Source organism: Camelus dromedarius, chromosome 29 (genome assembly GCF_036321535.1).
Source record: "Camelus dromedarius isolate mCamDro1 chromosome 29, mCamDro1.pat, whole genome shotgun sequence".
Taxonomy (NCBI): domain Eukaryota; kingdom Metazoa; phylum Chordata; class Mammalia; order Artiodactyla; family Camelidae; genus Camelus; species Camelus dromedarius.
The window spans coordinates 4,179,670-4,204,262 of record NC_087464.1 but is presented as its reverse complement, the minus strand read 5'-3'; the positions used below and the strand labels follow the sequence as shown (position 1 = coordinate 4,204,262).

General features: G+C 54.8%; 1 protein-coding gene across 1 annotated transcript in view; it reads left to right on the top strand.

Moving 5' to 3' along the window:
• Positions 1-24,327, top strand: part of KLF13 (KLF transcription factor 13) — a 43,343-nt gene extending 19,016 nt beyond the window's left edge. Inside the window, exon 2 of the mRNA XM_064480506.1 lies at positions 18,538-24,327. Coding sequence (XP_064336576.1) covers positions 18,538-18,827 — 290 coding nt within the window. The 3' untranslated portion in view covers positions 18,828-24,327. The remainder of the gene's footprint in view (positions 1-18,537) is intronic.
• Positions 24,328-24,593: the final 266 nt, after the last annotated feature.

The window sequence follows — 24,593 nt, the reverse complement described above, 5'->3', positions numbered from 1 at the left end:
TGCCTGATTTCAGAGGGTCTCCAGGGTAGCTTTGGTGTGGGTCCAGCCCTCTGGGAGGACCTCAGGGGTGGGCCAGGCCAGTGCAGGAGGCCAGGCCCACTGGGCTCTGAGATGCCGGCACCCGCTGCCCGGGGTGATTCGGGCTGCAGCAGTTTTGAATAGCTAAGGACCCTCGCTGTCAGTGGCCTTTGTGTAAGAACATGAGAGCGGCAGGGAGATTAGGGGACACCAGGAGGCAACGCTTGGTGGACACCCAAGTGGAGAATTCCACAGCGTCTCCAGGAGTGACGAGCCTTTGCAGGTGACCCAAATCGGCCATCTGTGGGCCGGAGGGCAGCTTCTGAGTTGGGTGCAGTCAGCAGTTGGAAAATGCCTGGTCCACCCACACTGGGACTGGCTTTTGGTGCTCTGGGACAGGGTGAGATGTGAGTATGTTCCTGTTTCTCGTAAGAAGTTGCTTTACTGGAAGACTGTGATTAGAGTGCGTTGCATCTGTTTTTCTTTCTGATTGTAAAAGTGGAGCACGCTCACGAAATAGGATGTGGGAAACAGAAAAGAAATGAGAGAAAAATTAACGAGGAGGAAGAGCACCAACTTTCATCCCACCGTCCGCGCGTCACTACTGCTACCCCGTGTGCCTGTGCGTATTTCCGTAGAAAACTTGGGGTGTCCCGCACAAGTCATTTTACGTCCTGCTCTTTCCCACTGTTTAGCATTCTGTCATGAGCACATCTCCAAAGCGCTGCCGGGCTCTTGGACCTGCCCTTTCATGGTTGCCCAGGGGGGTCCTCATCTGTTCATCCCCGGGGTCCTGACGGAGCCCGGGGTTGTGCAGGTGTGATATTTCCAGCGACTTGCTCCCCTGGAATAGCCTGTGACCGACTGTCACCCATGGTGGGCCTGTGCTTGTCATTTTCATATGAACTCCTGGGAGCCAGCCAGGGAAGGTGCAGGTAGGGACAAACTGCCTCCTAGGAAGGAAGACCGAGCCTGACACCCCACCAGCAGGGCTCGAGAGCACCTAGCCCGGCACCCTGGCAAGAAAGGTGTTCTTAGATGTCCGAGGGCCCTGCGGTGAACTGAGTGGGCCGGCTGGGAAGCGTTTACCTAACAAAGGCCCCAGGCCCGCTCTTTTACCCCGGGGTCCCCACACTGCCCTGCTGTACACCCCACCTCCTGACTCTTGGGGCTGGAGGGTGTGTGGTTAGGCCTCCTGGTCTTGGGAAGGTGGCCGTGAGAGCTCTTCTTTCTTGCCTTTGGCGTTCAGGCCAGGCCAGGGATTTCCATCTCTTCTCAGAGCTGGTGTCTGCAGGGGCCCCTCTGCCTGGACTCCGAGGTTCCACCCCGCAAGCCCCCCTGGCTCCCTGCTCTGCGCGCACAGGCCTGGTGGCCAGGGTGGCGGCCAGCTGGTTCCCGGTCAGAGCTGCTGGAGTGACAGTGGAGTCATCTGCGGTGGCTCCAGCTCCTGACCCCGGGCTGGCCCCTTGGGAGGGCCTTGGGTGGTTGCTCTGTCCTCTGGGCTAGGGCCCTTCCATGGTTGCTGCATTCCAGGCTCCTGCATGCTTTAGTGACGGCTGGGCATCACGAGGCCAAGCTGAGCGCCCTTAGGAGGCAAAGAGGTTGTTTCCAGGTCTCAGAACTGCTGGGCATGGCCTCCAGAGCGGCCATTTGCAGTTCTTCGGGGAGGGCAGCTTCCTGACCCTGGAGGGGCAACGAGACCAGGCCACCCTCCCCTGGTCTGTCTGTAGCCACTGTGCAGCCGGCCCCCCGGGGCAATAGGGAGTCAAGGCGCCCACCCCCACCCCTACCCCTCAGGCCTGGGGCGCTTGCCTCGCCTCCTGGCAGCGCCTGGCTGGGGTTAGGGCTGTGTGACCCAACGTGTCTCAGACCCTCGTTGGGCCTGATTTCCTGGTCTATCACCAGGCACTTTTACTGGGTCCAGTTAGAAGGCAGGTCCCGGTGGAACCAGAGCTGGGCCCGTAGCCCTGGTAACACGGCTCAGTCCCTGGGGGTTTACAGCCACCACCGCCCAGGAGGAGGAGTCGGAGCCAGGCTGGTGCCCAGGGAGCCCATGGCAGCAGAAGGTGCTCCTCCAGCTTAGAAGGGGAGGCCGGCTCCAAGGAAGAAGGCAGGGTGGAAAGTCAGGAGGAGGGGAGGCGAGCCCTGGGAGGGTCTGGGCCGTCAAAGCGCTGCCACCTGGCCTAGCCCGCCCCCCGGCTGGCCCGTGTCTGGCCTGGTCCCGGCAGGGGCTGGGCTGCTTCCAGATCTGTTTTCATTTTCAATTCCCTTTATTGCTCAAACCACCTCAAGGCCACAGAAAACCAACCGTTATCCTTAGCTGACCTCAGATTCCTGGCCTCAATTGTTTGCCGTTTGCTAATTTTAGCTTCTGATCATTTCCACCCTTATCCTTCCCCCAAAGGGAGACACACACCAAGAATAGCGCTAGGAAGGGGGGCTGTGGTGTCTGCGGCTGGAGTTCCCACAGCGATCTGGCCGGGATATGGGGCAGCCCTGGCCCTGCAGGCGGGGACCCCAGGCCCTGTCTCGGGGAGGACCCCGCACCCACAGGGCACGGACATGCAGAAGAGAAGGACTCGCCTGAGTCTTGTTTCTCGGAACCCCTCCTCCACCACCGCCTACCCTTCCTGGCTCACAGAACCCTGGGAGGCAGGAACTCCCCAGAGCTACCAGGCTCCAGGGCCGCGTGGACGCGCACAGTCTGGGGTCAGACGTGGCGCTTGGCCGCAGCCCGGCCCGGTCCCCGCCCAGCGCACTCTGCTCCAGCTGTGAACACACTGCGATGGCCTGGCCTGCAGGCTGCTACCTGCCCCCGCCCCTGGAGTGTGACATTGGGGGGCAGTTGGTCCTGGAGCAGTCAGCCAGACCCCTACCTGGGGTGCGGTGAGTGGGCCTTGGAGACCAGCGGCCGGGGGATGAAGCCTGGTGTGCAGTGGGCTCTGGCTGGGCCTGTGGCCTGTGGTCATGCCCTGCGTCTGACGGTGCTTAGACTTGGGTAGGGAGGGGAGCCCGTGGGGAGTGCTCACTTCCTTGGCACCCCCACTGCCTGGATGCTGTGTGTTTTCTTCCACTAATGTGTCTGTGCCGTGAATTTAGAAATCAGAGCATGTCTCGTGCTAGAGTGACACTCACTGACTTAGGAAGTGCGTCTGCAGCCAGGTCCCACCTCACTGCCCCTTTGCCCCAAGTAGGAGCTGCATCACCATCACCAGGAGAATGGGCTCCCAGCATACAGCCGCTAGGCGTTGAGCACTTTGTACTCAGGTTTTTAGGGAATCAGAGGCAGCGACAGCAAAAACAATGAAAAGTGCCTGAGGGTCATACAGGCCCGCAGAGGGGAGGCTGCCCGGTGAGGCTTTCCTGTGGTGGGGGGGACAGGGAGGAGCAGGAGGGGAGCCGTGTCCTCTCCCTTGGGTGCTGGCCGGCCCGCACCCTTGTGGGGCTTCCGAAGATGGTGACAAGGATGGCAAAGTGATTCTCTAAGAAAAGGCTTGGCTGCTGAGAACATTGGACCAGTTCCATTCCACTCTGTAAATTATTCTAAAAGGTTTTTAGGGTAACGAGTGTAGTAGTGCCCTAGCCCCAGGCCCGCAGCGCCCCGTGCATCTGCTGTGATGGACGGGTGCCTGGTCATGCCCCAGCCCAGGGGCCCCTCTGGTGTTGGCTGCCCAGCGTGTGCTCAGAGGGCTCTCTCCAGGTCCCAGTTTTGGGGCCTTATCTGCTGACTTCCCAGGATGGCTGAGGACAGATGCACTCCCGGCACCTTGCCGCCTCCTCTGAGCTTGGATTAGGTCAGCATTCCGTCTCCAGAGATGGTTAGGACTAAGGACACGCAACTTGCAGGTGACCTTGGTGTCACACAGGTTTCTTTTCCTAGAATTCATAGTTACCGTTTATGCTTGGTTTTCTCAGTGCTATTGTCACTGTCTTGTCCCCTCTCCCTCCGCCTCCCCCTGCCCCCCGCCCACCTCTTCTCCAGACCTCTGGGGTCCCCGGGCTTGTGGTCCCTGCTGAATTACTCACTCACACATGAGCTCCACGGTCACTGCCTCAGTGATCACAAAATGTGGGTAAGCTGGGTTTTCCGTGATTCGTTATCTGAACCTAGTTGTCTGCCCTCCTCAGGCTTCTTTTGGCTGGGACAGGCTCCCAGACCTGCCTTGTTTCCCGTGACCTTAACAGTTGTGAGAGGTGTGGCCAGCCGTTGTACAGACTGGCCCTCAGTTTGCGTTTGCCTGGTGTTTTGCTTGTGATGAGACTGTGTTTATGGCTTTTGGGGAGAAATACCAGGGCGGTGAAGTACCTTCCCATCACCCCATATCAGTGGGAGAATGATATCCATGGAACTTACTTCTGATATTTATCTTGTTGCTCCAGTGTTCATTCTTGGCCAGGGACTCTGTTGGGTTGGCTCCTGTGTCCCCGGACCTGCCCCCATCATTTAGACTTTCATGCCCGCCCTCCCTCCCTCCCTTCCTTCCTTCCTTCCTTCCTGGTATTATAAGGTGCTTCAGGTTTGTCTTGTGTGTCTCCTCTTCCAGTCCTAGAATCAGCCATCTTTCCAAGGAACCCTGTTTCCCTTTATTAGAAAATGATACTTAGACACCAAGATCTGGGTGCTGCAGGTGCTCCTTGTTTCTGGGGTGTCACTGCTTCTAGCCCTCCCTGAGGGACAGAGCCAGGGACATAGATTTGTTCTAGCCCTTGAACCTTCAGTCACTTATCCCCTTGACCCGAGGCTCAGCATGAGTTCACACCCATGCCTCAGACTCTGGGCAGCCCCACGAGGGACTCATTTGCCTTCCCCTTGCTCACCTGTAACTTCCCTCTCCAACAGCGAGACACAGGCTTCTACCATTCACCCTGTGTTCACCTGTCTGTTCAGCCCTCGTGTCCACGTGAAGCAGTTTTGGAATTGTCTACCCTGGTTTCTCTCGTGAGAAGCAAGAGCTTTGTTCAAGTGCAGTTCCTCTTGTCAGCTCCTTTTCCTGGCCCCCTTCTGAGAGGCCATGGCATGTATTTGTAATATAGCCAGAATGTGTTGTCATCACTGCCTGCCTTTCATCCTGGGACTCCCCTAGCCTCCTTTACAGGCTGAACATTTGCATACATAGAAATGCATTCTTGACAAAGCACAGTCCTGTGGGTTTTGACAAAAGCAGAGAGTCTTGTATCCACCATCCCGGTACCAGGCAGAACAGTTCCATCACCTTAAAAATTTCCCTTTGTGGTCAGCCACTTCCCGATCCTCCATCCCCCCCAACCCCTGATGCATTTTCTGTCTTTGAAGTTCTGCCTTTGGTGGAATGTCACATGAATAGTCACACAACGTGTAAACTTTGGGGTCTAGCTTCTTTGACTTAGCAAAATGCATTTAAGATGCATCCATTTGAGTGCGTGTGAGTCACTAGCTCCTTCTTCTTTGCCACCGTCGTGGTCCATTGTATGGACGCACCACCACATGTTCCTATGCTCACCTGTAGAAAAGTGCCTCCTCACAGTGTTGGTTGATTATGAGTAGAGGGTCTTTTCACCTGGTGAATACCCAGGAGCGGAATCGCTGGGTTGTCTGGTGAGTCTGTGTTTAACTTCATAAGAAACTGCCAAACCATCTTTTAAAATGACTGGACCACGTTGCATTTGCACCCACAGCGAGTGAGAGTCCCAGCTGCTCCACCAGCATCTAGTTTGTGGCCAGTGTTTTGGACTTTAGCTGTTCTAGCTTGTGAATGGTGCTGTCTCGTTGTTTTACTCGCATTTCCTTGATGACAAATGACATTGCGCACTTTCCACATCGTATTTGCCTTCTGTGTATCTTGTTTAATTGAAGTATAGTTGATTTACAACGTTGTGTTAGTTCCTGACGTATGGCCTAGTGATTCAGTCATATGTACACATATATATTCTATTTCATGTTCTTTTCCATTATAGGTTATTACAAGCTATTAAATCTAGTTCCCTGTGCTGTACAGTAGGAACTTGTTGTTTTTGTACATCTTCTTTAGTTGGGTTTGAATCCTTTGTTCATTGTTAAAATCAAGTGTTGGCTTATTGTTGAGATTTCAGAGTTCTTTATATATTCTGGATATGAGTTCCCTTTTTTTAAAACAATTTTTCAGGGGGAGGTAATTAGGTTTATTAATTTCTTGATGGAGGCACTGGGAATTGAACCCAGGACCTCATGCATGCTAAGCAGGCACTCTACCACTGACCGCTACCCTCACTCTCCCTTACTTTTGATCAGCCTCAAATGAAGAGTGTTTTTATCAAGTGAATAAACCTGGATCTCTCATTGTGGATTCCAAACTCACGCCCTTGCCTTTCTGGGGTGTTTGAGAACTTCCCTGAGGAGGGCTGGGTGTGTGGGTGTGCAGTGGATCACAGCTGCCAAGGCAGGGTGGATGACAGCATGGGGAGCCCTCCCCCCAGGATGGCAAAGGGAAGGGGGCCAGGAGCTTGATGGAAACTGCACCTGGCTTCCCTTTGGAGGCAGTTACTGATGTGACCATCAGGACAGGGAGGCAAGGAATGGAAAGGCCTGTTCTTTGGGTTTAGCTCACACGAGTCCCCCATAGCATTTGATCACCTGGAGAAGGTCCCTCCCGTGGAGCAGTCCAGGGTCTGGAAGCTTGTGGGGGCGGGGGGAACCGATACACCTCTCCTGGCACATCCCTTCAGGAGAAATACAGCGTGTGTATGTGACACACAGACAGGGACTAACCCCAGAGCCCTTGTCTGGAGTGGCTTCTGCTGCCTGCTGGCAGAAACCATTGGTATTTTATGATCACCATTTGGAAAGGGACCTTGGGAACGGAAATTTTGAAGTGTGTTCTGTAACCCTTAGCAGAAGCAGGGACCACACCTTGATGGAATTCCTGGCACATGGTCCTCTTGACCTCTCCAGGCACGTGCACCCAGGCATGTGAATAAGCACTGCTCCCTTGGCAGAGGCCAGAAGTCCCGGGTCCCAGGGAAGCAGGCCCAGTGAGTGAGCTGGAGTTTGGGTGAGGCTGTTATTCTGTAATAGAAGTTTGTAATGTCTACGTACGTATGTATATAGATACATATAGACGTGTACATATACATCAGCTTTGTGAGATAGCGTACTGCCTTCTTTCTGACTACGAGAAGCAGTTCAGTTGAAAGCCATCGGAATGCAGAAAGGACAGTTGTGCCTGAATCCTGTCTTCCCAAGCTGACCCCAGGCTTCCTTCCTGCAGCCACGGCTCTGCAGCATATGTGCCTCCTGCATACCCAGGACAGCGGGGCTCAGCCACTCGGTCGTCTGTGGTCTAGGTTGGCTGATAGGCATGGACCTGCATGTAAGAGGACCCCTGTCTATGGTCTATGAGAACATCAGAGAGACAGCTGGTTGGCTCCATGTTTTCCGTCCCCTCGTCTGCCCACCCCATGCAACACGTGAACCCTGGTTCCATGACCTTGGGGGTGACTCCAGGGTGCACCATCTCGGGTCCTGGTGGGGGCGGGATGGCAGAGTACAGGACAGTGTCCTTGCCCCAGGCAGCTGGCCCTGGCTTTCACTGACCCTCCCTGGGCATCAGTCCCCTGCAGAGCTGTTGAGAAAGGAGACACTCCCACCTCGGGGCTTCTGGGGGATACCAAAGGGGTGGGGATTGCAGAGCGGCTTCTGCTTTCCTGTGTGGTGGGGTCCCCAGGGTCAGCTACCTTACACCTTTTCCAGGCTAGGCAGGAAGGGGGTGTGTCAGGACAGGTGGAAAGCTGGGCAGGAAGAGAGAAGAACGGAATGGCTGGGGGGAGGTGGGCAGTGGCAGGTGGTGGGCAAGCCTGTGATGGGGAAGGGGCCGGCCTTGGACCCTGACCTGGAAGGGCCCTGGGAGCACCCTTGTCCCCCATCACAGTGGGCATGGGGATCTCTTCAGGTGGGGGCACGGTGGCCTGCTCCCCTCCGTGTGTGCAGCCTGGGACGCACTGAACAGGACCCAGGTGTGCTGCGGGGCAAGGCCTCCGGCTTACCGCTCTAGTGTCTCTTTTATATAAGTGGATAAATTGAGTATCAGCTGCTCCACATGGCCAGGGCTAGCCAGGCACTGGTGGGTCTGAGGACCTGGGGAGCTGAAGGAGGGGCTGGGAGCTTTCCTGGGCCCCCTCCTGGTTGTCTAGAGTTGTTCCTCAGCATCTTCAGCTGCTCTGGAAAAGGCAGGTCAGTGATGGACTGTTTTGGTGTCAGCTTCCTCAAAAACTAAAGGCACTTGGGGCCTGTAGTAAGAGAACTTACTTTTATTCTGATTTCTTTGCTTTATGGAGTTAGCCCTGAGAAGGTGCTCCATTCTGCTTGAACCTCGTAAATTTTTTCCCTGAGGGAACCAGGGCCTGCTTCTTGCACCTGGAAGAGGGCAGAAGTGGGTGCTAGGGACCCTGTGGTTTTGAGGGCACTCAGTACTCTCGAACCAGCCAGGCCTCCGGGAGGAGAGCCTCCAGGCCCTGCCCACGTTGGTGTGGGCAGGGCCACTCCCTACCTGGGTAGACTGGCCTGGTGCAGCCATCGGTCCGCTGAGCCTTCCCAGGGGCCAGAGGGGGACCTCGCAGCCTGTGTGGGGAGGGTGGTCCCACCTGGCTGTGAGATGGGGCGGTGACCTGCCTCGTTCCTCTTCTGCCCTCGCCTGGGGCATTGTGAGTAGCCAAGCTCAGCTCACCACAGCCATTCCTGGTTCACGGTGGTGAGGGGGCAAGATATGGACACTGGGGCTCGGCCAATCTGGGTGTGTGACCTTGGGGAGGTCATTCTGACTTTTGCCCTCAGCCTGGTCCCTGGGATGGGTTCATCCTGACACCCTCCTGTCTCTTGCGGGGTGGGATGGGTGGGTGGAGTCACAAGCCAGCGCAGGCAGGAGTGAACCTGGCATCTGTAAAGTGGGAGGAGGGTATAGCTCCGTGGCAGACTGCGTAGGTCCTGGGTTCAATCCCCAGCACCTCTGTTAAAAAATAAATAAATAAATATCCTCCCCACCCCCGAAAGAAAATGGAAGAAAAAAAAAGTGAACCCAGCACCTGTAAAGCTGTATGGCTGTGGCAGGCAGGACCCTGATGGCCAGACCCACCCAGGGGGCCTAGGGAGAGGACAGGAGAGAGGACTGGAGGGCCCAGGGAGGGGGAGACACAGGAAGAGGAAGTGGGACCAGAGTGGTTCCTGAAGGCTCCATGCAGAGGGGCCCAGAGAGCCTGGGGCCAAGCCAGGTGGTGGTGGCAGCGGGACCGGAACCGGAACCTTGTGCTCCGCCTGAGCGCCCTCTCCCCTGGTTGACCTTGGGAGCTTGGTTTCTTTGGGGCAGGGCTGGTGTGGGTGGGTAAGGTGGGCTGAGGGATCGTCAGCCTCACGGAGCAGCCTGGCTTCTGCGGGAGTCCCTGCGGACCTGTGTGTGTGCTGCTGGTGATGGTGACGGGTGCCACCCCCGACGTCACAGCCCCGCGGCTCCCCAGAGGCTCTTCCATCCTGTGCACGCTTCCCCTGCCCCGCCCACGCCTTGCCCCGTCATTTCTTTTTTTGGTTCAAGAGAAAACCCTTTCCCAGAAGCCTGCACAGTCCCCCGAGTTCCCACCCCTCCCCCCCCAGCCCTGGCAGAGGACAGCGAGTCTCCCGCCTTGAACTTGGGGTCCATGTTCTGACTGCAGAACTCTCCTGGGTTGGTGAGGGGAGGGAGGGTGGCAGCTAGCTCCTGCCCTGATCGCCCAGGCTGGTTCTCAACGGTCGGTCAGTTGGGGGAGAGTGGACAGAGCGACTTTTATGACAGGAGCATGGTATTCGGGAGCCTGGAGGGGCCTCCAGGACATAATTACAACCCTGTGTCTGCGGCTGTTGAAATGCTTCACCATGGTCTTTTAAGTGAGGCTGAGTCTGTCTAACCCATTATCAGGGAGTGCCCTCCAACAGAAGCATTTGCAGGGTGACCCAGGGGCTCCGGAGCCTTGGAGTCCTGCCCTGGGAACTCCTTCTGGAAAGGTAGATTGGACTTAATTGCTGTTTTTGAGTTTCTCATACTCGAAGGACTGCCCCCCTGCTAGGTCTAAGGGGTGCTTATGGGGTGGTATCTCCTGGGGGTGGTATTGGATTGTGCCGGGGAATGTGCGAGGCCAGGACGGGATGGGAGTGCGCGGTATTGTTCCTTTAACATCCGCCTTTAAATCTGTGTTATTTGTGGCTACCGTTTCCTCGTTTGTTATGGAATTTTGTTTTTAATTTTTTGAGTAGGCAAATACACTGTGTTTCAAAATCCGAGGGGTTTTAAGTAGTTTTCCAAGGAAAGTTCTCCAAATCCTCCTTTGCCTCCTTGCCCAGCTCTCTGCCCCCAGGCGACCTCCACTCCTTTCTCCAGTGCCCTCCCTGAGCTTCTCTGCAGGTAGAAGCAGATACGCATGCACACTTGATACTTGTCCTGCCCCCACGCCTTCTGCTCAGAACCTTGCTTCTCTCACTCAACACTGTTTCTGAGAGACCTTTCTGTCTCCGTTCAGGAAGAACCCATCCCACTCCTTCATAGGATTCTGTTACTTTATTCTAACTGGCCCCTATGGAAGGGCAGGAGTTGTTTGGGGGCTTTTGCTGCACTGAATAACCAGGCACATATCCCATTTCATAGGGTAGCTTCCCCGAATTGATTTGTGAGTTCAAAAGATACACACATCTGTCATTTTGACAGTTATGGCCAAGTTGCCCTCTGGCAAAAAGCTTGTGGCACTTTGTGTTTCCATCAGCAGAATGTGGGCCTGCCTATTCCCACATTCTCAGCTCCCTGATAGGTAAAAAGTAGGATGTCCGTGGTGTTCCATTTGTATTTGTCTCCTGATGGGCAAGGTTGAACATCCTTCTGGATGTTTGAGAGTCATTGCACCTCCTGTTTAGGAACGGTCAGTTATAGCCCCCGCCCATTTTTCTGTTGGGTGTTCTGTCTTCATTCAATCGCCCTGTATTGGAGATTAGCACTTTCTTGGTGTTATTTTTTGCCTTTCTTATGGTGACTTTGCCCATGGAGATGTATTTTACAGTCAGATTTATCACTCTTTTCACTTATGGCTTCTGGATTTTGATTCATAGAAAGAACTTCTAGCATTATAAAGAAATGTTGCTGTGTTTTCTCCTAGAATATCTAGTTTCACTTTTCACGTTTAAATCTTTGACCCATTCAGAACTTATCCTGCTTTCAGGTGTGGAGCACAGACCAGTTTTTACCTAGTTGTCCTCAGACATTTTTTGGACCCTGTCCCTCTAGCCTGTCTTAGATGTTACTTTCCGCTAAGCAGTTCCCACGGTCTTAGAATCTAGTTCCAGCGTTCATGCTGTGCTCCACAGCCAGCCATCACTTGGACAACAGTGTGTTGACTGCCTCGTGGCCCAGTTCCCTCACATCATTCTTCTTTTTTCGAGCTTTTCTGGCTATTTCAATTTTTTATTTTTCTGTATGAATTTTAGGATTAAGGTATCTTATTCCAGAACAAAGCAAGGTGAAGCAACAACAAAAATGCCTGCTTTAGAAATACACCTGCATCCCCTGTACGAATGTGAAGATATGCACGTCTGTAGAAGGAGGATTTTCTCCTTTAAACCACGCCCCTGGCTGTGGTCTCCAGCCTGGTGCCTCCTCCCTCCATGTCCCACCAGCTCTGGGGCCTGCTAGAGCATATGGGAGCCTGTGGTCAGCACACTTGTGACCCACATAGCACTGGAACTGAGCATCCGGGGCCAGGCCAGGCAGTTCAGCAAAGATGAGTGCTGGCTGGTGTACAGCTGGGGACGTTCCCAGGAGCTCCACTGGTGATAACAACATATCTCCTCTGAGCATGTGTGAGTGTTCTCCCACTAGCCCTCACAGTAACTGTGAGATGGGGCCTTCAACCAACGGGCAGGAGTGCCGGAGTCAGGATGAGGCAGGTGCTGGCCACGGCAGGGGCTGCTTCCATGCAGAAGTCACTGCTTCTGCTGCCCACCGAGTGGCAGCTCTCTCTCCTGGGCTTCCCCTCCCTCACCTGGACAGTGGTGGGTAAGAGTTCCAGTCTGGACTTCGCAGGAGACAGGGCATCTGTGCATTAGCTCCATGAGGGTCTGTAAACCACCACAGAGTAGCTGAGTGGCCTCCTAAAGAAAATAGGAAAGCCGGCTCCCCACTGCAGGGACAGGCCTTTCTGCTGAACCCAAGGCTGTGGCCTGGGCTCCCTGGGATGCTAGAACTTGACTGGCCCCTGTGGTTGGCCACGTGCTGAGATGCCTCAGAGCTGGAGGGAGAGTGGGCCTCCTGGGAGTGAGGAACATGGCAGTTTTGAGGTTGGGAGCTGGAAGTGGACCCGTGCCGTGACCACAGATCAGAGCTATCTGTTGATGAATGACAGGCCACTTGCTGGCAGTGAATAGCTGGGACCTGGGGCCTGGGAGCCCAGGAGAGGCTGTTTCACTGTGGAGGCCTCTCCCTGTGCCTCTCTGACTATCTGGACCAGTCCTGCCCCTCCCCATTCCCCGCAGATACACATCTACACAGATTCCCTGTGCCCAGTGAGGTCTGCTCTTGTGGTCCTGGGTACCCCTGTTGCTGGATCTAGCTGTCTTTCTCTCTCGGGCCCCTCCGTGTGGGAGACGTCTCTCCCTTCTCCCTTCCAGAGGGACGCTCAGCCAGCACTGAGGAGCCCGGCACTCACTGCCCATAAGCAGAAAGAGCCCTGGTCTGCAGACGGTGCTCTGGACCAGGCCCAGCGCGAGGCCTTTGGGAGACAGTGAAAAATGCACCCCACCCCCACCCCGACTGCCCACAAGAGGCTCACAGGCAGAAAAGAACCACTGTGGTCTTTTTCTGTGGGTGCTGTTGGAGCCAGGAGGGGCCCTTCACCTTGTGGAGGCCTCCAGTTTGGCCGAGTTGTACAGGGCGAGGGGCATCGCTGGGGGCGCGCCCTGGACGGGAGGGCGGGGCGGAGGCAGTCGAGCCCGGAGGTCCCAGCCGGACACGCGCGCTAGTGCGCGGGTCTGCACCTGCCTGCGGGCGGGCGGGCGCGGGGGGGAGCAGGGCCCGGGCGCAGGCGCTGGGTCTGAGGCTCCGCGAGAGGAGCCCCTGCGCTCCCCGCCCGCCTCCTGTGGCTTCTGGAGGGAACACGCTGTCCCCGCCCAGGCCTGTGGCTTGGGCAAGAGAGTGTGGGACGCCGTGTTCCCTGATAAGATGAGGCAATCGCTCTCAGCCGCCTCGCTGGGCGCCAGGGAACATTTATGTAACCCCCGCCCTGCGCGCCTTCGGCCCCGCCCCCATACCACCTCCCTCCCTGCGCGTCCCCGCCCTCGACTAACCCCGCCTCCCCGTCACTGCACACCCCACGCCTCCCCACACTGCATCCCCCAGGCCCAGGGCCTGCAGTCCTCAACCTGTGCTCACATGACCCCGGCCCCTCCGCTCTGGCCCCTTGAGGCCTGGCACCTGCAGGCAGGTACCCACCCCCTCCAGCATAGCTGGCCCCTCGGGCCCCAAGAGCCCCTCAGTGACCCTGGAGTGCCCCGACCCCGGGCTCAGGCTTCAGGGATGCTGCAAGAGGCTTGAGCTCCCTTCAGGAGTCTAGGGTATGGGCGAGGGTCATTTCTGCGCTAGACTGAACACTGTCCTTGTCTTAGCCCTGTGGTGCTGCTGCCTCCCTGTCACGTGCCCAGAAGGAGGCAGATGCAGAATTTGAGCCTGGGGAGAAGCTCGGGTTTGTTTAGTGCGCTGGGTTGACTCCCCGCAGGACCAGGACCTGGGGGCCCCCACCCACACTCTGGGTGTGTCCCCTGTACTCACCCAGCTTAGCCATGTCCTCCTAGGGTCAGTCTCTGGAGCCTCAGTGGTATGCAGAGTGGAGTGCAGGGACACCTGCAGGTACTTGAGACCCTGCCAGGGGGCCACAGGTCAGAACTGTTTTCATAACAATAACGTTACTTGTCCTTCATTCTCTCAGAATAATCGAGTGGAATATTACGGAGGCTACATGATGTGTGGTGACTTCATCCCTCTGATGGCTACTGGAATGTGTGCTTGAGTTTAAAGTTTTTTGTTTTAATTTCTAACACGTTAAATGTCTGTGGACCTAACCCATGTCAACCGGAGCGCCGACGGCTCTTCATGGAAACTGTGGGAAGTGCTGTCCTGGGGGACCCTGTCCTCTTGTCTCCACCCGTTTGCGATTCTCCTCATCCACCTCCTGGGTGCCGCTTGAATGTCACTACTCAGGCCAGCCAGGCCAGACCTGGTGCTGCTCCTTGCCAGCATGAGTCACAACTTCTAAATGGTTTATCCGTCTGTCTGTGGACTGGTTTATTGGCCTCCTGGAATGGGCTAACAGAAGAATAGAGGATGGAGCAGGGACAGCCCTGTCTGTAGGCCTCACACCCACGTCCCCAGGGCCAGGCAACGCGTTGGTGCTCAATAAAAGTGTCATGCTACTGACCCCAGAACTGGCTGAGAACTTCGTGCCGGCCAAGTAGTAATGCTGGGCTGTCGCCACCTGCTGCCACCAGGCTGCCTGGTGCCAGCATCCCATCCCGTGGGATGCCACTGTCCTCTGCTGCCCTGGGGTCACACAGCCCAGCTCTAGTGATAACCACCTAACGTGCGTCCCGGGTTGCAAGCAGAAGGACCCCGAAAAGGACAGGCTCCCAGTGAGGACCAGGGCTTAGGAAGCAAGGCTCAAGTCTGAGAAGACCTAGTTGACAAGAATTATAGATGGGAGCTTAAGTGTGGGCTGGTTGTGTGCAACCCTGTGGAATAACCACGTACCCCATGGTGAGGATGGGGCACTGTGTCCATTCCCTGTGGCTGCCACAACCAGTTACCAGAGACCAGTGGCTTAAAACAACAGAAATGTGCCTGGCTTGACTATTTATTAAACCCTTGCTAAGTGAATACATCTGAGAAAAGAGAGAACCAAGGGAAAAACAAACAAAACAAACAAACAAAAAACAGACACATATCCTCACTGTTTCAGAGGGCGAGCAAGGTCTGAACTCCAGGTGTGAGTGCTTTCTTGAGGCTCTGAGGGACAGTCCATTCCTTGCTCCTCCTAAGGTCTGGGGGCTGCCCCACATCCTAAGCTCCTTGGCTTCCAGGCACTTTACTCCCTGGAGTCCTTTCCCCTTCTCTCCTAATCTTTGTCATCTCATCTCAGGATCCTTAGGTCAATCACATCTGCAAAGATCTTTTTTTCCAAATAGGGTCACATTGACAGGCCCCAGGGATCAGGACTGGGACATACTTTTGGTGGGGCCACTGTTTACCCTACTCCAGGCAGCAAGGCACGTGTCTGGGACCACACCATCAGTATGCGGTGGGGACAGGGACTGAGCCTCGTCTGTAGGACACTCGAGCACAGTGCCCAGTCACACAAAGGGACACCACTCTATAGTGCTGGGCCTTTCCAAGCACTTAGGACAGCTGTGTGTGGTGAATCTTCAAGAGTGGAATTAGCCTGTGGCATTTCTCAAACTTTCTGTTGCCGATTTTGTTTTTTTCCCCTGGAACCGATGAACAATTTTAAAAAGTCTAACATTTCTTTAAATATGGTTTGAGAAATGTTGGGCTAGATATTTTAAAGAGTTATATTTCAACATTCCTTTTTATTCTTATCAGAAACATAAATGCACATGGTCTTTTCTAAAAGACACATAACACAGAAGAGTTTATGACAACAAAAAAAATCCTCTTCTCACGCTAGCCTTATTCTCTAGAGACCAGTACTGCTTTGATTTCACATATCTGGTGGTTACTGCCATAAATAAAATGATATGCCTTTATTGCTATTTCTTGTTTTTACAAATTAGGTGCTACCTACCTGAATAAATCTCTACCCTGAAATTTAAGTATTTACCTCATTCCTACCCCTCTCCCACCTCCTCCTGAATTGTTGCTATATTATTATTTTTAATTTTTTTGTTAATTATCCTTATAACTTTAACCTCATTTAGAGATTTCCTTTACTATACATGTGTGTATTCCTTCCTTTCCCTTAAAGCCACATTCTCTCTTGGGGCCATGAATCAGTCATATGGGCTTTGTCTTTAAGATTGGTTCTCAGCACTGACAACTAGTGCTAGGGTTCACATGACCACGACTGTGTGCAGATTGCTTCCGAATGCCAGGGTCCGTGCTGGGACTGCATTCCCATCTGCCATGCCATGGCACTGTTGTGAAGGATAAATAATACTCAAAAAGCCCCTAAAACAGTGCTTGGATCTGAACTTCTCCCTCTCTGCTCATAATCACGTCATATTTTAGTTTGCTTCTCGTTTAGACAGTTTTCTCACATACCTTCTATTTTTCCTGGAGTTTCTAATTGCCTCTCTTTTTTCTTTTTAGCCAAAGAATATTATGTGCCTTTGCTGTGTCCTGAAATTTATTCAGCCTCTTGATTGTACTCTCTGGTGTCTGGAACTCACTCTCTTCTTGGAACCATCCCTCTGATTCCTGGACCACTGCTCTGGTGGCCCACCAGGTCTCTCCCTCACTCTTGTCCTGGAATGACCCTTCATTGTTCACTCACTTCCCTGGCTTCTCAGTTTTGTTTTGTTTTGTTTTTTTTCTCATTTTTGCTGGCATGGTGAGAGGTAAACTTGGAAGGCTCTGTCATCTGGCATCTAGTGTGACTTACGAGAAGTCTGGTGTCTGTCTTAGCCTTACTCTGTGGATGACCTGGTGCTTGCTTCTCCCCTTTCTCTCTAGTAGGTTTTGTGATCTCTTTTTACCCAGTGTTCTGACATTGCACATATTCTCACAGCAGGAGCCTCTGCTCACTACCCTGCCCACCTCTGTGCCAAGCCTTTCCAGATTAGTTTCCTGTCTCTTTTTTTTTTTTTTTTAACTGACAGATACTGCTCTATTGTTTCTTTGGTAATTTCCTCTCCTCCATTTTCTTCTGCTCTTTTATTCAATGCCTGCTGTTAGTTAGATGTTGCACCCACAGGACTGATTCCCTGTGACTCTGAATTTTTAGTTCCTACTGTTTGTAACTATCAGATAGGTTTGGGAAATGATGGTTTGCTTTGAATCCCCCTCTCACACATACGCTGCCACCCCAAACATAAAATCCATCAGCTTCAGCGTTACTAGGAGACAGAACACTGACAGTCACAAATTTTCTAGAGTTGTTTTTTGGTTCTCTTTTTCTGGGATATTTCCTTGAGTATGTTTCCAGCCTTTCTATGGAATTTTTGTTTTGGTAACAATACTCTGAATTTCTAAACACTATTTTTTGTTCTCTGAACTTCCTTTTTTATGGTATCCTATCTGCTTTATGCATAATATTTTTGTCTGAAATTTCTTTGAGAATGCTAATTAGAGTTTTTTGGTTAATATTCTCTTCTGTTTCCTGGCTTCACTCTTTTTCCTCTGGAGTCAGTGGTTTTGTTACTCTTGGCCTCTCCCGTTCATGCCACTGGTTTTCCTTGCCGTCTGGCCGTTTTTGGGTGTCTGTTTATATTTAAGGTTGATGGGCTCTTTCGGAGTGGGTGTTGTGGGTTTCCTTTGCTGGGTACTGAAGGGCCAGCTTCAAGGACTGGCTCTCAGCTTCAGGGCCAGAGTCAGGGAGGGAGGGAGAGAGACAGGGCAGAGATGGTGGCTGTGTGGCCACCCCCAGTGCCTGAAGGGTTGCATTCTGGAGTGCTGGAACCCCTGCTGGTTCTCCCTGTGCAACTGATGTCTTTTTTGTGCGTGTGGTTCAGAGTCCACCTGGGCAAAGGCTGGCCTGTCCCTTGCTCTGAGCAAGGGATGGGAGGGAGGGGGCGAGGTCCTGACTGTAGCCAGCCTTTGTTACCTCCCTCTCACTGGGTGTTCTGGGCAGCCACCCTGTCTGTCACTGAGCAGTCTCCTCTTCTGCAGACTGTTGGCCATGTTGGAACTCCTCTGAGAGGAGATGCAGCAGATTCGAATTGAAGCCTGAGGTGGTAAACCTGACATCTCTGTCATAGACTCTCAGGCCATGTGAATTGTCTGTCCTGACCCCTTTGTGTTACAGATGAGAAGAAGGAGGAGGGTCCAAATGGTGGCTGGGCACTGGCAGGGGGTTAATCACCTCCAAGCCCTATAGGGGTGTGGGGCTCTGGAAGGCTCCCATGGGGTCAGAGTCGGGTGGCCAGACTTTTGCAGGTGTGCGAGCTCTCCCTGAACCCTTTCCTCCTGGCTCCCATTCTTAGAGCCTGAGGCGTGGCTGTGCTCCCCACAGGCCAGGGACAGCTGACCCCGAACAGGGCGTTGAGTGGCACTGCTCTGCCATATATTGGGCGGCCAGAGCACCTGAGATGGTGCCATTTCATCCTGGGAGATGTCTCCTTCCTTATGCCGTGTGGACTGTAAGGCGCTGCTACCCACACCTTTGCCCTGAAGGATTTGTCGCTCAGGCTGGCGGAGATGGGGTGCGCAGGAAGGGGCGCAGGGAGGGGTGCGGGCAGTCAGGTTTGGGGGAGCAGGTGTGGGGTCTTGGGGTCTGCCCTGGGGTGGCGTGGGTGGCCGTGCGCGGAGACTGACCCTCTGCCCATGTCGCCCGCAGGTGAGAGGCCGTTCGCTTGCAGCTGGCAGGACTGCAACAAGAAGTTCGCGCGCTCCGACGAGCTGGCCCGGCACTACCGCACACACACGGGCGAGAAGAAGTTCAGCTGCCCCATCTGCGACAAGCGCTTCATGCGCAGCGACCACCTGACCAAGCACGCGCGCCGCCACGCCAACTTCCACCCGGGGATGCTGCAGCGGCGCGGCGGGGGCTCGCGGACCGGCTCGCTCAGCGACTACAGCCGCTCTGACGCCAGCAGCCCCACCATCAGCCCAGCCAGCTCGCCCTGAGCTGGCCCGCGGGGCGGGGCCGGGGCCGGGGCGGGGCCAGGGAGGGGGCGGCTCCCGCAGCACAGCCCCGCCCCCGCGCCCGGCCAAAGGGCCCGCCCCATGCCCAGCCTGAGGCCCCGCCTCCTTACAACAGCCATGAGCAGATGCTCTCACTTCCTCTCGTGATTTCGTGTCTTTTCCTTTTGTGATAAGAAAGAAGACAGAACTTTATGAAGTCAACGACAACAACAAAAAACATTTTTTCTCCACCTCAGGTGTCAAAATTAATTTGTTAAAAAAAAATTTCCAAAAAACACCATCCACGATTGCACAAGAGATATGCCCACGCAGGTGAGATTCCGTGGTGTTGAACCCCCCCCTTTCTCAGGGATGGACATGTTCCACGAGGTCAGTGAGGACACCCCCTTCCTGCCGCCTTACTCTGTACATAGATTTGCACTCGAGAGTGTCCTTTGAGGTTGGGGCACACACTGGGGGCCCAGCGGTGCAGGGGAGCCCAGCGTCGGCGGCAGACCCGCCGGTCGGTGGGTCGGTTTGGAGCGGCAGTCACTGACATTGTGCTTCCAGGGCAGACCCCTACACAGGCCCGGAGCTCCCGCGTCCTGCCCACCTGCCCAGCCTCATCCTCGCCTCAGCCGGTAGTGGAGCTCGTAATGCACACAGCTCAGAGGGACGCCTTAAGCTGTGGTGGGCCCCGGGGAGACTGCAGAGGGCCCTGTCCTTCGGGGGATCTCAGAGCACTGGGAGCAGAGATGCAGGCCCCGGCCCGGCAGACCGCTGCGCACCATGTGATGTCCACCCAGCCAAGGGCCGTGCCCTGAGATCCACGCTGCACAGGGCTACCGCTGCCGAGTTCCTGCAGAAGGCACCAGGGACTTCCCACTGTTACACAAAGCCCCTGACTGCTTCTCTACAAAGATGTCTCAAAGTGTCATTGGTGTGTCCAGTTCCCATGTTGGGCCAGTCCCGCCCTGCTCCTGAGACACCTTTGTTTGAAAGGGCGGTTAGAGTGGGTCACCCTGCTGGGGCCTCTGAGTGTGTGGCCCTGCGTGTGCCCTGCGTGGCACTTCACAGAAAGAGACCAGAGCATTGTGACTGGGAACTTTTGGGAAGTGGCCAAGCGGATATTATGGGAGATGTGGTCAGAGAATGTGCATTCTCTTTTCTCCTGGAGGAACACCAGACAAAAGTTGTGGGAAAGGCTTTTCTCAGACCCACCGTGTCCCCAGCTCAGAATTCACTAACCCCCAGCTTCTTTGCGAATTCTGTGTCTCCTGGCCTCCTCCCTTCCCCTCCTGCCTGGGAGGCCCCAGCCCACACCCAGCCTGTGGGGCACTAGGGTGCAGGGCCCCCTCGCCAGTCTTCCTGTGCTAAGAGAGGAGGGGCAGAGAGCTGGGACTTGGGGTGGGGGGTTCGAGCCCGGGCAGGTGGGTCAGGCCAGGCTCTAGTGCACACCTCTGCAGAGAGCTGGAACCCCCTCCCTCTCCACCCCCACCTCCGCCCTCCACTGCCCAGGCACCACCCTTCCCTTCCTCCAGAGAGCTGGGGACCTGTAAATATAAGACTAGTCCCCAGTGTGTGTGTGTGTGTGTGTGTGCGTGCGTGTGTGTATGTGTGTTGGGGGAGGGGTGTGGGTTTTGGGAGGACTTGGGGTATCTTGCAGAGACCTCTGCTCATTTTGATGAGGAGGAATGACCCTTGGGACCTCAGAGGGCCGTAGATGGGCTCCCCTGAGCCCAGAGTGCCTTGGCCGTGGCCATCCTGCTTCCAGCCCCATCCAAACACAGCACAGAGACCCAGGCCCAGCTGTGCTTACCCACCCTGGGCCGGCTCCAGAGTGGGTGGGTGCCCTCTGGCCATAGTGCCCAGGGGGTGGCAGTCTGCCATCTGCAACACTCTGGGTGCCCATTTCTGACTCTGCTGTGTGTCAGCTGGGATTGGCTAGCGGTATGATGGTGGCTTCTGAGGAGCATGGTAGGTACCCAGTTGGGCAGTACTATCGTTTTGCTGTGGGTGGAAACCCATTGGGACTGATGTAGGGGGTGGTCCCCACCCTGCGTGGGTGCAGAGTTGGCTCCCCAGGGCGCCGGGCTCTGTTGGGGCTGTGTGGCAGCCCTGCTCACCTTTGGTCCAGGAGAGGGAACGGGATATGCTGCAGACACCTGGACAGAGTGGTGCCCTGAGTACCTGGGGTGAAAGCTCTTCACGCCTGGTTCCAAAGCGAGGCCCGGAAGGCCCTCGGGGGCCCCTCCCAAAGTTGTTTCTGTGTGGGGCAGGGAAAGCCACACTCCGAATACATTTCATGTCTCAGGAACTCACATTCCAGGTTCAGGAATTTTATTCCAAAGTCCTTTGGTGTGCTCACTGTCCACGAGCCCCGGAGGCAGGGAGAAGGGCTACATGTCTCTTGGGAGCCACACAGCGCAGCCCTCTGGAGGAGCCCATGGCATCCACTGCGGAAGGCGGCTTTGCAGCCCCATGTCTCTCTGCACATAGGAAGAGGGCAAAGGACTAAACCCAGTCATCTTGGAATAAAAGAAGAGCTGGTTTGTTTTAGAGGTGGGGTGGGGGGCGGGGGAGGGAAAGCGGGCGTTTGCTGTTTCCAAAGAGAGCACTTAATTTAATTTTTCCTCTAAGTGACCCAGGGCTGTTCCGTCTGATAGATGGAAGGGTAACATTGCCTTAAAACAGAAATATGCAGGCGTTGGCTATTTTTGGCAAATGAGTGTGTCTTCATTCCCAAAGTAGTTCTTGGCTGCTGGCAGGGAGGGTGCGGTCCTTCCAAGTGGGCCTGGCCTGGGAGATGGGCCACTGCTTTTCTGATGAGGGCACCTGGACAGAGTTCCTGCCCGGCATCCCTGAGCTCTCGGCCCAGGGCTCCAGCCAGTGGACTGTCTGGACTCATCTGGGGCTAAAATTCATCTCACATGAAGGGTGGGAGAAACCCATGAATCTCAGGCCAGGTTCAAGTGGGCTCTTACCAGCATCTCATTGTCACAACATGTGGAGTACGTGTGGAAGAGGGTGGTGGGCCCGGAAAGCTGCCCTCGCCCGGGGCCCCACCCAGGGGAGCAGCTACACGGGGAGAACCCTCCTGAATGGCCTGCATTTTTTTCTAAGATGTAGAATGTCTTCCCAGCCTGGGTCTGTTTCAGGGTCTTTCATTTTTCTGGTTTCTGGGTATGCTTGCCGGCTTCTATGTGATTGAGGAACAAACCCATAGGACTCCTAGAAATGATGGTGAAAACTCAAACTGTACTTCGTGGCCAACTCCAGGTCTTGCAGGCCAGGGGGCAGAGATCTCAAAGCGAAGGTTGCCTGAGTGAAGGGAGAGTTCCCCTCCCGCCAGGCCAAAAAGTGACCCCAGACTCACCCTTGGGGGCTGGTATTCAGCACGTGTCCCAACCAGGAAGCCCTCTTTGTGTCCCCCATGGTAGGGTTGTCTGTCCCCCAGATGTCTACCCAGCCCCACAGCCATATGGAAAGACAGAGGGCCCTGGGGTCCTCTCCTGTTGGGTGCTACACAGGAAAGGGCAGTGATGCCCATAATGGGAGTGTAGTCTTGGAGGTGCCCTCCCTGCATCCTGCCGCAGTCTACCCACCCCCTGCACTCGAGGTGCTGGACAGCCCCCCTTGATTCTGAGGCCATGCACCCGGGCAGGTGCAGGATTCGCCAGGGTGCAGCCTCCAGGTGCAGACATCAGCAGCCCTGACCACCCCCAACCCTGGGTCATGGCTCAGACCAGTGGAGGTGATTGGGAGGTGGGGACAGACAGGCCACAGGTGCCCCCCACCCCAGCGCACCTGTTGGGACATGCAGACAGGGCTGGTCGCTTTCTGTGGTCCAGGTGAAATGCAGCCCAAGCGGGGTCTTCATTCAAGGCTTCTGCCCCCCCCCCCCAAGCCTGGTGTCTGGAAGTCCCTGCGCTCTTGCCAGGAGCAGGTGCTAAGGTGGGCGGCACAGGGTTAGAGCACCCCCCAGGGACGTGCTCCATGATCTCAGCGAGCCGGCTGCCACCTAACAGGAAAGCGTGATCTCAGCAATAGCGCCCTCATTTCTCAACTCCTGGTTTCGGCTGTGTTTACAAGGCTACCTGATTTGTTTGACTTCTGACAGCTATAGCTGATTTCTTTCTTTTTTTTTTAATCCCTTTTTACAAAGTCATTCAAAGACTCAGTGCTGGAAGATTTAAAGGGGCTGATGTGTTGGTCACGTTGCAGCCAGTGAGAAACGCTTTGCGAGTCACCCCCATCTTTGCTACCCAAAGGTTCTGTGTGCGATACTAGTGACCGCATTTTCCAAAGCTGAAATAGTGGGTGTGGGCTGACACTTTGAATTCAGGATCGCCCTGGGAAAAGCCAGGTCCTGTAACTGATTTTCCTGATTCTGAGGCTGGGTTTCAGAAGTTTGTCCCAGACACATTCCAGAGAATTTTGTACCAGAATTTGAATGCACAATCCAGCTTACTACTGATAAATGCCTGAACATCGTTTACGGAGAGGCCCTTCCCTTCATGCTGTTCTGTCTCTCAGTTGGAAGAGCTGAAGTTGGTGGGAGGCATGAGCCCAGGGCCACCAGGGAAGAGGGGCCACACTTGGTTTCTACTGACCCTCTTATCTGGATATCGGACTTGCAGTGGGCCCCCTGGCCCTGCCCAGCCTCTCCCCTCTCATGCAGCTTTAAAACCTTACTACTTTTATTTAAAGATGAACAGGACAGGAGAAAGCGGCGTCCCCTGCCCTGCACACCATACATTCCCCATGGGGGACATAGGAAGCGTGGGGGCGGGGTGCACGAAAGCAGCTTTCTCCCAGGGCTCGGGGACATCTTTCCAGTCACCTGTCCACAGACTGCTGCACATGCTTATTTGGAAACCAAGGGCATGAGCTGAATGCCTGCCGGGCGACCGCACGTCTGGTGCAGGCTCTCTCTCCCACTTGGCACCCTGTGCCCGGCCAGCCCCTCCCTCCCCAGCCTGCCCTCCTCACCTTGGAGAATCCCTTATGTGATCGCTGGGGACCCTGGGGCTGGAAGACCTTGGCATGGGGCTCCCCTGAGCAGCTGTGCGGGGTCCGGCTGGTGCAGGGCCAGGAATCGGCATGTGGCTGTGCGGGGTGATTGCCTCTGGGACTCAGAGGCCCTGGACTCCGCACAGACAACCCCTCCCCCACCCAAAGCCATTGATGGAACTTCTCTGGAATTGTTTGCCAAAACCCCAAGGTAGAATCCAAGGGTCCAAGACCATTTCCATCGAGCACACGTTTTCCATTTCTGTAGGAACTTTCTGTTGTCGTTTTTGTAACCAGCACCACACACCATGCTTCCGAAGGCCATGTCCCACCTTTCCTGGACCACTACAGTCAAGTATTACAGCTGTCCAGTTCCCGGTCTGGCCTTGGCTTGCTCGGATAAAACTTTGTATGTATTTTGTAAGGCATAGATTCTATATTGTAATGATGTCCTATGCAAAAAAAAAAAAAGGAAAAAAAATTAACTAAATTGTAAATTTTGTTGTTTTAACGTGTATGCATGTTTTAGTGACGTTTACATTTTGAAATAAAATTTATGATTCATTATTTTAGTTGCCAGGGCTGGTCCTTTGATGGGCAGGCCCTGGAGAGGGTCTGGGATTGGGGGGAGGGGAGGGGAACCCAAATGACCCAACTCAGGCGGTTTGTGTACTTGGCTGAGAACTTGCAGGCCTTTCACAGAGAGGAAGACTTTGTAGGGATTGAGCGCTTTTCTGGCTGCCTGTCCTGCACCCT